At 37.4% G+C, this 15,276-nt stretch overlaps 1 protein-coding gene across 7 annotated transcripts in view; it reads right to left on the bottom strand.

Annotated features, from left to right (window-relative positions):
- Positions 1 to 15,276, bottom strand: part of FAM135B (family with sequence similarity 135 member B) — a 493,118-nt gene that overhangs the window by 56,612 nt on the left and 421,230 nt on the right. For all 7 annotated transcript variants that reach the window (XR_006353509.1, XM_043969533.1, XM_043969541.1 and 4 more), the window contains 2 exons: positions 9,616 to 9,769; positions 3,277 to 3,326 (listed from right to left, as the gene is read on the bottom strand). Coding sequence is in view for 6 of the 7 variants with exons in the window: in XM_043969533.1 (XP_043825468.1) it covers positions 3,277 to 3,326; positions 9,616 to 9,769 (204 nt within the window). In the remaining variant the exon portion in view is untranslated. The remainder of the gene's footprint in view (positions 1 to 3,276; positions 3,327 to 9,615; positions 9,770 to 15,276) is intronic.

The following is a 15,276-nucleotide window of genomic DNA, read 5'->3' as shown; positions in this document are numbered from 1 at the left end:
GTCACACAGTTAGTAAGTGTCAAGTGTCTGAGGCTGAATTTGAAATCAGGTCCTCCTGAATCCAGGGTCGATGCTTTATCCACTGTGCCACCTAGCTGCCCCCAGGTTTTCTACTTCTTACAAAACAGAGCCAACTATCCCAGAGTCATCAAAATCTTCTGGACAATTCCCTACAGGCTAGGTTCTCCCTGTCCAAATGAAAGTCATGTTTAGCTATTTCTTTTAAAGAAAATCAATTTTGGGGCAGCTAGGTGGCACAGTGGATAGAGCACCGGCCCTGGAGTCAGGAGGACATGAGTTCAAGTCTGACACTTACTATCTTGTGTGACACTGGGCAAGTCACTTAATCCCAATCGCCTCACCATAAAGAAAATCAATTTTATAAACTTTATTGTATGGAATGTTTTGGCCAAAGTTTTAGAGCTGAATGGTAACTTGGAAATCAGATATTCCAATGAACATCATTTAACAGATAAGGAAGCAGAAGCTGAGAGACCCTTGCTGATGACCAGTGGTAATAATTACTAGACACAAGATTAGAACCAAAAAATTCTTGACTCTCAACCTAAAGCCATGTGCCTCCTGGGCAAGTCACAAACTCCTTCAGCCTCTTTCACCCTCTTTAATGTGAGGATAATAATAACACCTACCACCCAGGGTTATTGTAAAGATGAAAATGAGACCACATAAGTAAATTGTCTTGCAAATCTTAAAACTCTGGGTAAATGCTGGGTATTAAATAAGCAATCTTAGAGATTGTTTAACATAATTCCATCATGTTTCAGAGAATGAGAGGGTATTCTTTATATTCTCAACTTCCCCTTCAGTATTGCACCCTGATAACCGACCTTCCCAGTTAAAACCCTTACCAATCCAATCACACTGCAGTACCCAGGCACCTACTTGATAGGGACTGAATTACAAAGTGAACTCTTGTTTTCTTCCTTTTCTCATTTGTTTATTTTCTTTATTGAACAAAGGAAGCCTTTCCATTCCCAAGTATCTGATTTCATCCTTGGTGATGACACTGTTTGTTGGATGCAGCAGGAAATACCCTGGGTTTGTGGGAACTGTTATAGAATTATTCATTTGTCAGGCACTGCCTTTGGAAGCTCAGATACATTGAATTGGAATGCTATTGTGTGTTTTCAATTGCTCAGGCTAAAAGCATTTCCAATTTCTAGAGATCAAAACATTGTAAGCCGCTTCTCTGAATGAAATTGAGTTGTTCCTACTGGCCCAAATACTGTGGGTGTTGGGTAAGTATCATCTCATCTTAAAGTCAAGCTCAGTGCTTATAAGCACTTTATACTTTATAAAGATGACACATTGGAACACGGTGGAGGCTCCAATTTTGGGGACATGAAATATCAATACCAAATATAAGAGTAAGGACAACAAAAGAAGAAGTAAAAAAGAGGAGCTCTCTGTTTAATTATATTTTAGCATTATTATCAATATGATTCAATAGTAATAAAAATAGCATTTATGTAGCTCTTTAAGGTTTGTAAACACTTTATATTTGTTATCTCATTTTGCCTACGCAATTCTGTGAAATGGGTACTGTGATTATCCTCACTTTACAGATTAGGAAACTGGAGCCCACAGAGGTTACATGACTTACTTAATGTCACGAAGCTAGTAAGTATCTGAGGGTGGCTTTGAACTCAGGTCTTCCTGACCCCGAGTCCAGCACTTAGTAGTGTAATTTGGAAGCCAAAAGAGCCAATGGAATTTCAGGCTGCATTAAAAGAATTATCATCTATTTGACCGTCATAATGTATACCACCATGATCAGATAATACTTGGAATACTGTGTTTATTTCTGGATTGTCCCTTTTAAGCAAGGTACCAGCAGATTAGAACATCTACAAGAAGGCTAAAAAGGGCTTGGAGATCATGTCATATCACAACTGATTCAAGGACAAGGGACATTTAGTCTGAAGAAGAGAAGCCTCAAGGGATATATTATGACTGTGTTGAATTATTTGAAGGGTTGGTATTTATAAACAGCGATTAGATTCATTCTGATAGACCTCAAAAAAGAGAACTAGTAGGCTTGATATGAAGATTTTTTCCCCCTAATGATTAGAACTATCCAAATTAAAATGGGCTGCATCAGAAAAGAGTGGGTTTTCACCTCACTTGGTATTTTAAAAATCAAGTCAACAAACATTTATTAAGCACATCTTATGTGCTGGGCACTGTGCTAAATATTGAGCATTAGAACAAAAGGCAAATCAATGCACACATACATACATAGACATTCACACACACACACACACACACACACACATATATATATACATTCACATATTGCATATATAATATATAATGGCAGTATACTATATATCATGTATATTATTATATTCTATATATTTGTATGCTTACATACACAATACAGCCTTGGCCTCAAGAAAGTTCACAGTCTAATGAACTGAAGACCATTACGTTACAAAGAGGAAGCTCTTGCTCAGGTATGGGTTGGACTTTATAGTCTCTGAGATAGAGTAGTTCTTATAAAAAGCTCTGTGATCCAGCAACTTTCTTTAATCTTGACTGCATATGGATAAATTACAAGTACACTCTTTCTTTTCTATGTGAAGTTTATATATATAGTACATACATACATAATACATATATATGCACATAATACATACATATTTAATACATGCATGCATGTATACCCATCTACTATTAAAAAGGACTTTGAATATCCCCCAATGCCCCAGTGTATCTTACTAAATATATATATATATATGACATATTATATATGCATATATGTATGTGTATACATATACTTACATATTCACACATATATACACATATATGACAAATTATATATATCGAACACATATATACATACATATGTATATATACACATATTCAATAACTGGTTCTTCACTGAAATAGTGTGGATTAAATGATTGAATGTAGAGGGATAATTTTCAGTTTAAGGTCAAATGTGAAATTTTGTAGTCATTTTTACCTTACTCTCCCTATTTGTATTTCCTTCTTTTTTTTTTTTTAAGTGAGGCAATTGGGGTTAAGTGACTTGCCCAGGGTCACACAGCTAGTAAGTGTTAAGTGTCTGAAGCCAGATTTGAACTCAGGTACTCCTGACTCCAGGGCCAGTACTCTATCCACTGCGCTACCTAGCTGCCCCATTCCCTTCTTTTTACCTCAGTACTGGACAAGTGATCGTGACTTGACTTCCCAATATATCTACTGCCACACAACAGTAAGGGAATATAATACATCCAATTTACTAATTACCTGTAGCTCTGAACACAGAAGAGATAATGTTTCTTCAACAGCAAGTTTCTCTATGGGGGAAAAACAGAGGCAGAAAATGAAACTGAGGTCAAAGGTGAAATTAAAGAGTTATTAATTAAACCCAATAGGCTAAAATACAGAGTCCTTTGTGTGTCTATCAAAATATCCACATTCAACTCTCAATTCCCAAACTCTGACTTAGAATAAAAAATTTCAGAGCTGTAAGAAACCCATAAAGATCAGTGAGACCCACCACCCCATTTTCTCATCCTGAAATGTAAGCCCCACAGAAGTAACATGATGTATACAGCAAGGCTGCTAAGAAGCCATGTTTACTGATTCCTAACCCAATGTAGTTAACACCTCACCAGGCTGTTCCTGTGTGGGGAGCTGCATCTAGTCATGTTGTACAACTATAATAATCAGACAGCTAAAATGGTGTAATGGACAGAAAACAGACTAAAACAGATAAAAGGTAGTTGATTCAAGTCTAGTCTCTGGTACATGCTGCCCCTTTGACACTGGATAAAGTTGATCAATCTCCCATTCCCTTCATGCTAAATATCAGCCTAAAATTGGCAGAACAGGTATTGATTAGCAATGTTGGAGGGTGGTTCTTTGATGGGAGAACAAAGGTTTTAACCCCAAAAGAATATTAATTCTTATAAAAATTCTCAGGCCTTAAAAAATAGATTAATTACTTGGCTAAAACCTTTGCTGTGAATCTACAATTTATGGAAGTAAACAACATTAAAAAAAATCAAAACATCAAGTACCCTGAGAATAAGCTTAGAACATTTTCTCACCAGACACCTTGGTTCTAAGATCAGAAAACAACTGTTGGCCTTTTCTCCTTTTCCTGTTCTGGAACCATAATCTAATCAATGTTGTGGTTGTTAAGTTGTATCTGACTCTTTATGATCCCATTTGGGGTTCTCTTGGAGTGGTTTGCCATTTCTTTCTTCAGCTTATTTTATACAGGAAGAAACTGAGGCAAATAGGATAAATGACTTGTCCAGAGTCACATGGCTAGTAAGTATCTGAGGCTAGATTTGAACTCAGGAAGAGGAGTGTTTCTGACCTGGGCTGCTTCACCCTTCCTGTGGTGCTCTGGTGTCTTCTCACTTCTGAGGGATTAAAGTATTAATGACAAACAGTGTAGACATTGAATTGGCATAGTCCACTGCAGCTACCAGCTTCAGCCTCTCCAGGAATTAAGAATATGAGAGTGGGCCACCATACCCCAAAATTTTATGTGACCCTAATATTTGCATGAGAAACTACTTCTCAAGTAGAACTTTTAAGAACACATTTTATTCTACCAAACTGTAAAAAAGAAAAAGAAAAAAGAAAAAGAAATAGTAATAAACAAATAACAAAAAGTCCTGTGTACCATGAATCTTAAACAATATTTATATCTTTGTTAAATGCCTATGTAATAGGCACTGAGCTAGGTACTTGCAAACTTAAGACGAAAATGAGAAAATTCCTTTACTCAAGGGATTTAAATTTTATTGGTTTGATCCACCACAGTCAGATACACTACACGATATGTTGAACCTGATATGGTATGCCATTTTGATCCTCTTCAAGTATAAAGGATGACAACTATTAATGATAACTTTGAAATCATGTAGATCATTCTCATACAGATTTTGTGAAGATAAGAAAGGATACACGCCTTAGCAGTTACTAATGTTGTCTCAATCACCAGGATCTCAATTCCAAAGGAGAGGCAGCAGGGCATAGCTGATAGACAACTGGTCTTGGAACCAGGAAGATATGGTTATAGGTTCCACCTCTCATTCATATTGTCTTTGTGAGCCTAGGTAAGTAAAGTAACTTAACATCTCAGTGCTCTAGAACTATCTGGATTTCCCCCTATATCAATAATGAGAATGAGAATGATAATTGGTATTATTATCATTATTATTATAATTATATCTAACATTTATATAGTGCTTACTATGTGCCAGGTACTGTGCTAAGCACTTTACAATTATAGCCTCATTTTATCTTTTTAATAATACTTGGGAAGTAGGTGTTATTATTTTCCCTACTTTTCACATGAGGAAACTGAAGAAAACAGAGGTTAAGTGAGTTGTCCAGAGATAAACAGCTAGTTTAAGTGTCTGAGAATGGATTTGAACTCAAATTTTCCTGGTTCATGATCTTCTCGAAACATGAACAATCACATAAGCCACCTGAAGCTTAGTTTCCTTGTGTGGAAAAACAGGGTGTCAGATTCAATAGTCTCTAAAGTCTCTTCCAGCTCTTAATCTATAATTTTATGAACTGTCACCCCAACTAGATTGGGAGCCCTAGAGATCAGGGGCTATCTTTTATTCATCTTTGCATTCTCTAAAACATTGTCCTTAAGTTTTTATGGGTCAATTTTATGTCTCAGAAATTTTGGGCAACAGTTTGGTCTGTGATAATGATATGAATCCAGTAAATTAATCATAACTATAATGATAACAATAACGATAATGACAATAAATTATTAATGCCATTTTGAGGTCTTTATTTGTAGTAATCTATTTGTTAACTGTCATTCCATGAAAAATACCAAGCCCCCAAATCATAGTTATGGTCACTTGATAGTACTTCGCTAGGTGTCTGGAAGATACTAGATTTCTGCCACCTTCCATGATGCATTACTCATTTTCTTTCTACCCCCTTTCCTTAATTAATTTACATTGATCAATAAGTGAGAGTTTCTTAATTTTTCTGTAATGTTGGGTGGAATGATCTGATCTGTGATGTTGATATTGACAACAATGAGGATGAGAATGACAATGGCAACAGCAACAATTGTGACAATGATTACTTGGTGTATAGATGATCTGGTTAAGCCTGGTAAGGTCCATTTCAACATCAATATACGGCACATTGGGGGCTAAAGTGTTAGGATCTAAATATGATAGTTCTTCTGACATTGATGATAAAAATATTTTTATAGAAATTGTCTACTCTGCTATCTTTCTGTCACTTTCTTTAGTGAATGGTCTATGATGATGTGTATTAATAGGGTCACACATCATCCTTTATGTTGCACAGTTTTCATATGAATGTGTTTGAGAGGTTCTTCATGGCAAAACTACTAATAATCCTTCCCTCACCTCTTCCAATATGGTTTACAAATATGTTTGTATTCTGAACCTATATTGCGGTTGTGGTTACCATTAGCACTATGATGTGAGAATACCAAGCATCCAATGAAATGGTTCTTTACTCAAGGGATTTAAATTTTATTGGTTTCATCCACCACAGTCAGATACACTACACGATATGTTGAACCTGATATGGTATGCCATTTTGATCCTCTTCAAGTATAAAGGATGACAACTATTAATGATAACTTTGAAATCATGTAGATCATTCTCATACAGATTTTGTGAAGATAAGAAAGGATACACGCCTTAGGCAATAGCCTTTGGGCATATGGTAAAACCAACTCTTATAACTCATGCTTGCTTCTCCAGTTAGAGTCTTCCTTCCCCCTAACTACCTCTTTCTTTTGCCATCTAGCTTTGTTTATCAAGAAGATGTCAATATTGATGTGGTTCAGACTTTCCAATAGTATTTTTATTCATTGGTTATTAGATGAATGAATCAATGAGTGAATGAATGAAAAATCACTTATTAAGTACTTACCAAGTGCTGAGGATACAAAGACACAAGTAAAATAATTCCAAATCTCAACCAGTATTCATTTTAATAAAAGGAGACAGAATAGAACAGTGAGTAATGACTAGATTGTTTTGGTCAGAGGAATGAATGTGGTAGTTATGCTGTTGTTCAGTCACGCATTCATATCTGATTCTTCATGATCCTGTGGACCATAGCAAACCAATGCTGTCCATAGAATTTTCTTGGAGAAGATACTGGAGTGGCTTGCCTTTTCCATCTCCAGTGGATTAAGGCAAACAGAAGTTAAGTTACTTGCTCAGGGTCAAGTGAGTATCTGAAGCTAGATTTGAACTCAGGTCTTCCTGACTCCAGGCCCAGAACTTTATCTGTTGAGTCACCTAACTGACTTGCATTTGGTAGTAGGTTGGCCCATTGACCCATCCCTTCAAGTGGTGATGCTGAATGAATTACATTCCTCAGAGCAAGAGGTGGGAACAAGGCATGTGGAGAGGTAGAGGGTGGGGGTGTGCTAGTAAATACTTTCACAGTTTTGATGAATTCACAACTCAGTGGCCTTGTAGCACCTGGGCCTGGGTGCTGAAAGTATGATTTTGGAGTAAAATGGTAATAGCAACAGGAGTCTGGAGGAGGCTGCATGTTACTTGGGCATTCTGAGCTGAGAGGCTTTCCTCCTCCAGACATTTATGGTCACTGAAGGCCTGGGGAGAAGAAGAAAGTAGAAACAGAAGCAGGGTGGTTCTATAGGACAGAGATTTAGCCAATCTGCCTTAAATCTACATTCTTCTTAGCACCACTGTTTGCCTTCTATTCTAGCAATACTCTGCCATCACTATATACATAAGCATAAGGTGGCTATGTAGGACTGAGGACTGTATTTATGAAATTTGTTTTTATCACAAATGACCATCTTTTCCAAGAACCAGAACCTCAGAATCTGAGCAATGGAAGGGACTTTAATGATTCCTATTTCACTGTCCTCATTTCACTGAGGGAAAGTGATTTGTCTAAGTCAGTGGCAGAGTCTTAGGCCTAAATTTGGGTCCTCTGAATTAAAGTTCATTGTTCTTTACCCTAAACCACACTGCTATCCCATTCTAAGTACAGAGGCTTACCATCAGGAGGCTGTCTACCTGGGAATGAGTACATCTGGCCACTGAAAGTCACAAAAAACAATATGGAGGAAGGAGGAGACATGGTACACTGGGATACATGGTGAATTTGGAGTCGGATTACTCACTATGTGCATGACCTTAGGCAAGTTACCATACCTTTCTAAGCCTCAGTTTTCTCACATATAAAAGGAAGTAGCTGGACAAGGCACTGTAAGGTCCTTTTGAGCTGTAAGTCCATGAACCTATGATTCTCTATACCTGCATTGTTGGAGGGGTTCTGGGAAGGTCATGGATGCTTGAAGAAGAACTGAAGTGATATTTTCTACCATCTTTATCACAGGATTAGAATGGGGATCAAGTTAAATGAAATATGTGTAAAATGCTACATAATCATAAGCACTCTGAGAAGTCATTTACTCTAATTGATGGTGTTACTAGTCATTTTCATAGAAATAAAACATTTTAGAGTTGGAAGGTATTTTTAAATGTCACCCAAACATGAGGAACTCTTAATGGAAGAGGACCTACTCCCCACCAGGGCAGTCCACTTGATTTTGGGCTAGTTCAGATTGTTGGAAAGTTTAATTCCCCGCTTCCATATCAAGCATAAATTTGTCTTTTGGCAAAATCTAACCATTGCGCCCTGAAAGCGGTCAAATCTTTCTCTATGGGATAAAATTTTAAATGCTTGAAGCCAGTTATCATGTTCCCTTTGAGGAGTCTCTACTCCACGCTAAACATTCTGAGTTACTTCAGATAATCCCCACATAGTCTAAACTCAAGTGTTCTTCTTCGTCTGGTTGCCCCCTTTTGAGTTCTCTTCTGTTTATGAATATCTTCCCTAAAGTGTGACATTGAGAACTGAACACAATAATAAGGCTGTGGTTTGAAAAGAGCACTGTGGACTTGCAACTTGCTGGGACTAACAAAACTAGATAAGAACTGAGTTAAGCTGAGAACCTAACTCCCTTCCCCTCCCTAAACTAGTGAAGAGTGGAATTTTATCTCTGAGGTGCTGGGGACAAGGTTTTTTATTGCTATACCTTTGAAGTAAATTTTGAATTGTAAAAAAACTATCCTGCTAAGTAGTTAAGTGTAATCTGGGTGCTGGGACCCCTAAAAGGAGGAGGGAAACAATGAGTAGGGGCTTGAACCAATGGCAGAAAGGTGAGACATCCCAATCCAGAAAACTCTGGGGGAGAAATGGACTATAAAACTGGCCTCAAGCAATAACTGTTACTAATACAAAGAGAAGGATTAAGAATAATATATCCGGGGCAGCTAGGTGGCACAGTGGATGGAGCACTGGCCCTGACGTCAGGAGGACCTGAGTTCAAATGTGGCCTCAGACACTTAACACTTACTAGCTGTGTGACCCTAGGCAAGTCACTTAACCCCAACTGCCTCACCAAAAAAAGAAGAATATATCCCCTTAACCTTTACCTGCAAGGAATTTTTTCCCTTCCTTAATATCATAAAATACAGCCTTATTATCAAATATCAGACGTGTGAGTCAACCCTAAATGTCTACACTATAATAGGAGTTGGTAGGTAGAAATAAAAGTTTACTTACCCAGCTTAATTCGTGGGAGATCTGGGATGTCCTTCATAAGAATGAGGAAGTACACATATAGTTCTTGGTATGTGTTTAAGAGCAAGTGACATAGGTCCCGGTGCCATTTGTATGCATGTTGCATGCAGTTCTCAGAGGGTGTATAAAAGCTTCCCTGCAGAAGAAAAAGGGGCGTCTTCAATATTCCCAATGACATAGCATAGCTTTCCCTGTAAGCTTTCCCCAAAGTCTCCATTTGGATCAACAAGAAACTCTTCTCAAGTTTCTGCTACAGTATTGTGATGGAATGGAGAGTAAGTCGATACAAAATTAAATTAAATAAGATAGGTTCTCTGACCTCAAGGAACATTATCATTGCCACCACCAAAAAAATAAATGTTAGCATTTATATAGCACACAAAGGGTCTTGTGAAATGCTCTGTAAACATTATTTCATTTAATCCTCACAACAACATAGGAGGTAGGTGTTATTATCCTCCTTTTATAGTTGAGGATACTGAGGCAGACAGAGGTTAAGTGACTTGGTCAGGGTCACACAGCTAGTAAGGAACTGAGGCCAGGTTTAACCCAGGGCTTCTTGATTCCAGTAAGTTCTATTCACTACATCACCAAGAGTTGCCTCAGATTTTGGATGAACCTTTGAATGACAGATAAGGTAATATGCAACAATTTAACTACATAGGTGAAGGTACAAAGTGCTCTATGAGGTATAAGAAGAAAAGAAAAATTCTGACTGAGGAGTTAATTAAAGTAGGCTTTGTTAAGAGAGGCCTTTAGTTATGGTCTTGGAAGATGAACACAATTTCATCAAAAATTGAATTACAGGGGGCAGCTAGATGGCACAGTGGATAGAGCACCGGCCCTGGAGTCAGGAGTACCTGAGTTCAAATCTGGCCTCAGACATTTAACACTTACTAGCTGTGTGACCCTGGGCAAGTCACATAACCCCAGTTGCCTCACTTAAAAAAAATGGAATTACAGGGGGCAGCTAGGTGGTGCAGTGGATAAAGCACCGACCCTGGATTTGGGAGGACCTGAGTTCAAATCCAGCCTCAGACACTTGACACTTACCACCTGTGTGACCCTGGGCAAGTCACTTAACCCTCATTGCCCCTACCTCCCAAAAAAGAAATGGAATGACATTTCAGGCACTGAAGAAAGAAACTGTAAAAATGAAGAAATGGTTAAATCTTAGATGTGCTTAGGAGAGGATGTAGAGTCTACTTTGAAGGGGAGTAGAATGAGGAAGGATCTGTAGCTAGAGAAGGACTATCCTGAAAGGGGGCTTAAATGCCAGGAGAAACCATTAGGACTTTATCCCCTTAGCAGGTGCAGTCATTAAAAATCTGTGAACATTGGGAACTGACTGCACATGTAAACAAGGACTTTCCATCCTTTACAGACTGGGGGACATAGGCCTGGACTTTCTGCCTTTCAAAAACCATAATGTTCATGATGTTCTGTTTAACAATTGCAATCATCTTTTTTTTTTCCTTTCTTCTCTCATTCTTGCTCAATGACTGAATTTTGATGTGAACAAATGCATTTTTTTCTTATTAAAACACACACAAGAGGATGACACGGACAAATCATTGCATAAAAGCAATTCTTCTGAAGGCATGTGTAAAACTAATTGGAGGTTAGGGAAGTAATTAGAATACAGTAGTTCGGGAATATGATAATAAGGACCTGTATAGATCAGTGTGTTCACCGGCTTGTACTAAAGAGAGGTTGCTAATTGCCTCCAAGACCAGACCAACACTTAAAAATATGATGATGTTATTTGGTTAGCTTTTCTTCCTCTTTCCTGGCTTTCCCTATCTTTAGGCTCAACACATCAGTATAAATAACGTTGAACTAAAGTCTGGCCCACTCTCTGAGGAAAGACAAGCAACATATCGGGCTTCTCACAATCAAGTAAGACCTAAGCAAAAACTAAAATGGATAACCTATTAGCAAAGTGCTTTTATTGAGCTATTGTCAATTCTACTTTCCTCAAGTGCCATTTGATGGGGCTTTATATTTCTTTATTCCAGCCCCTGGTGTCAGGGGATAATTCCATTTTCATTTCACCTTCAGCTCACCCTGAAGATGTAACTGAGAGGCTGTAGAATCTATGAAACCTGCTATTGAGTTTGACTTTTAATATCAGCCTCTGGTACTGTGTGGCTTTCCAAGGAAAGTTTAAAGCAGTAGCTAATCAAATACATTTGTGGGGAACTGAAAAGAAAAATCAATTGGAGGAAGAAAAAGGAAAATGTGGAAATAGATTTTTTTCAAAGAGATAGTTTCTCTTTCCCTAAATTAAATATGAATGTCATCATCATATTCCCCATCATCACCACCACCGCCATCATGATTATCATTATTATTACTAACATATATGTGATTTCATTGGTACATGAAACTCCTAGTAAAAAGTCTCCTAGAAATTCAAATCAGCCAGATGCACTAATAGAGAGTTTCACATATATATGAATAATATACAGGGGAAAGATACCTTAGTAAAATTAATGAAACAGTTCTGATACCATAAATGTTGTTTCCCAAAGTGCTTTCCTTCACCAACCTTCCGTACTCTATATTTTAGGATATTATATTCTAAAGCTCCTAGTGTTCTATATTCTAACATTCTATGCTTTAAACTCCCTTCCAGCTCAGAGGAACCCATGAATATCAAAACAGAATTTCATGAGTTTGATGGAACCAGTTCAGTGACCTTCTTCAGCACAATAGCAAAGAATTTTAACAACTAACCCTTTCAGCTTGTCCTGACTTAATACATTAAGCAACAAAAGAGAAGTCAAGAGGAGAAATAGGGACATTAGCCTCTAGAAGCATCAGCTGACCACACTAAAATGTATGGATTAACTCACGCTGTATTCATATGAACATAAGAGTCATAAGCTACAATTATGTGAAGTCCTCTATCGTTATGAAAACAATTTTGGTCCAAGTGAGAATTAGATACTCTGATCAAGGTCTAAAGAATCAGATCAGAAGCTCAATTTTATTTGATTCCATAAATATTTTTGAGTGTCCAACCTTGGGTCAAGGTTGGAAAAGATTTCAGGAGTTATCTATTACACTACTTGGGTGAAGCCTAACTTCACATTAAGAAACTGCCTCAATTTTTCTTATATCCTATGATAGGGAACTCAATAACTTCCAGGAAGCCAGTCATTAGAAACATAGAAATTTATTCTAAATAGAGAGTAAAGCTACAGTTTATATCTGAATTCTATACAGTATATATATAGTGTGTGTGTGTATTTACATACACATACAAAATCACTGGATTATAAAATTTAGAGCTAGATTATGGGATCCAGAATTTAGAAATCATCTCATTGAATGTTTTTAGTTGACATATGAGGATGCTGAGCTGCAGAGTGATTGGACAACTTATCCAAAGTGCTTAAAGGAGAGTAACGTCTAATTAAGATGGTAAGGTAGGTTGAAGATAGCTTGTGGTGGGCTTTAAATACCAGACGGAAAACTATGTCAGTGGACCAAAACTGCTGACAATGGCCTAAAAGCTCTGAAAGGTCTGATAAAGGCAAAAGAATTTGAGAAGAGGATAGACTTGGCAATAAACTAAATCTATGCTACAGAATGACCAGCCTAGCTAAGTTGGAAGAGCTTTATCACCAGAAGGTTGACCATCATGTTATATAAACAGTGACTGTAGCAACTGATGAAGGCCATTTGCTAATACAAGGAAGTTGTGTCCTGTATTGTTAGAGAGAATTCTCATGGGAAGGTAGTCATAGATTTTGGAATTGAAGCATGTACTATCAAGTTTCATATCATTAATATTCACTGTACATATATATACATATGTGTTTGTATGTGCATTAATTTCCTACCAGAGAGATCTCCTCAATGTCTAAGCTGGAAAAATAATTTTTAAATAATTAAAGAATTTCTCATCCAACCCTTTTATTTTTCAGTTGAGGGAACTGAGGCTAGAAATTAAATAGCTTGTCTAAGGTCATACAGTTACTAAATGACTGGAACTGGGATTAAAGGTATCCTTTATATTCAGAATTGCCCTATATTCAGATGAATAGCATATACAGCAGCATTGTATAGGATATAGAATGCTAGATTTTGCATTAAAGCATGTGGTTTTGAATCCTAGCTCTGTGTATTGCTAATTTTATGATCTGTCTTGGTAACTATTTCTAAAATAAGGGGACTGGATGATCTCAAAAGTCCCTGTCACCTCTAAATCTAAGATCCCCTATCATTGTGCATTTATTCAAAATAATCCTGAATTGGGTTAATTGTTCTCATTGGAGAATAGGCCAGTATATGCATTAAAACAATGTGAATGTGTTTCACGCTGAGTTTCCAATGGCACTCAAAATACATACAGCTAGTGATGGATTGTCACTGAACCAGCCACACTCTCTAGCTTGGCCACCTGGATTATAAACTGATGAATATCAGTGAAATGACTGCTTGTTGTTAAGGATATCTGTTCTATTAACATAGAAAAGACTGAAATCCGATTTGTGGCCTGAGTACTGCTAATAAAATATACTAACCAAGTAGGCTCACCAAATCACAACTTGCTTTTGCCACTTCTGCTAGTGCTCTCTAGCCAATAGACCTTCGATGGCATCATATTCACCAGAAACTTATTCACTATCAAAGGCATTTTCTGATCCTGACCTCCTTCTACTGAACCAGCCCCTTCAAGATGGCCCTGGCAGTGTGGCCAGCACACAAACATTCAATTAAAATACAAGCCATCTAGAAGCAAAGCAACCTGTTGATTTCCCAGTGGTTTCTAAAGCGCTCTGTGTATGTCATGGAAGCATAGGATGTCAGAATTGAAAGAGACCACATAATTCGAGTTCTGTGTATTTCAAAGAATCATAGAATGTTAAGAGTCAGAACAAATGCCAAAGATCAAGTTCCCCATGAGAATCTCACAATCACAGAATGTCTAAGCTGGAAAAATAATTTAAAAATAATTAAAGAATTTCTCGTCCAACCCTTTTATTTTTCAGTTGAGGGAACTGAGGCTAGAAATTAAATAGCTTGTCTAAGGTCATACACTTAGTAAATGACTGGAACTGGGATTAAAACCTAATATTCTGACCCTAAATCCTATGTTCCGTCTTTCTCACACTTCCTCACATGATTTAAATTTCCTGCTATTCCTACTGTCTTTTTCTCCTCTCTCCTCAAGCTGCCTTATATCGCCCTTTCACTACATACTCCCTTACTTTATTTTACCTGACAACTTTCACAGACCCTGGCTCTTTCTCTCCATTCATTTGATATTGACCACCAAGTGGCATATGACAAATGTGTATATCCATGCAACCTTGATCCTTTTCGCCTTGCTGCTGCCCCCCCTACAAAAAAAGCAGCAAACACTTATACAAAGATTTTGAGAAAATCCCATCCTAGTTTGTACTGTGCAAGTATAAAGGGGGGGGGGGAACAAATTGAAATGGCTTGAAAATTAGGTCATGACATGCCTGTTTTGTGTTGTTCTTGCTTTTCATTCCTAAGAGGAGAGTCAGATAGTCAGAATTTTTCAACTGGAGATATTCTTGAATTCTTTTTTACTCCCATTGGACAGATGAAGAAATTGAAGACAAGAGCAGAATTCATATTAGTGTAAATGCTGTTAAATTAAAA

Source organism: Dromiciops gliroides, chromosome 1 (assembly GCF_019393635.1).
Source record: "Dromiciops gliroides isolate mDroGli1 chromosome 1, mDroGli1.pri, whole genome shotgun sequence".
Lineage (NCBI taxonomy): Eukaryota > Metazoa > Chordata > Mammalia > Microbiotheria > Microbiotheriidae > Dromiciops > Dromiciops gliroides.
This window is presented reverse-complemented; position numbering and strand designations above follow the sequence as displayed.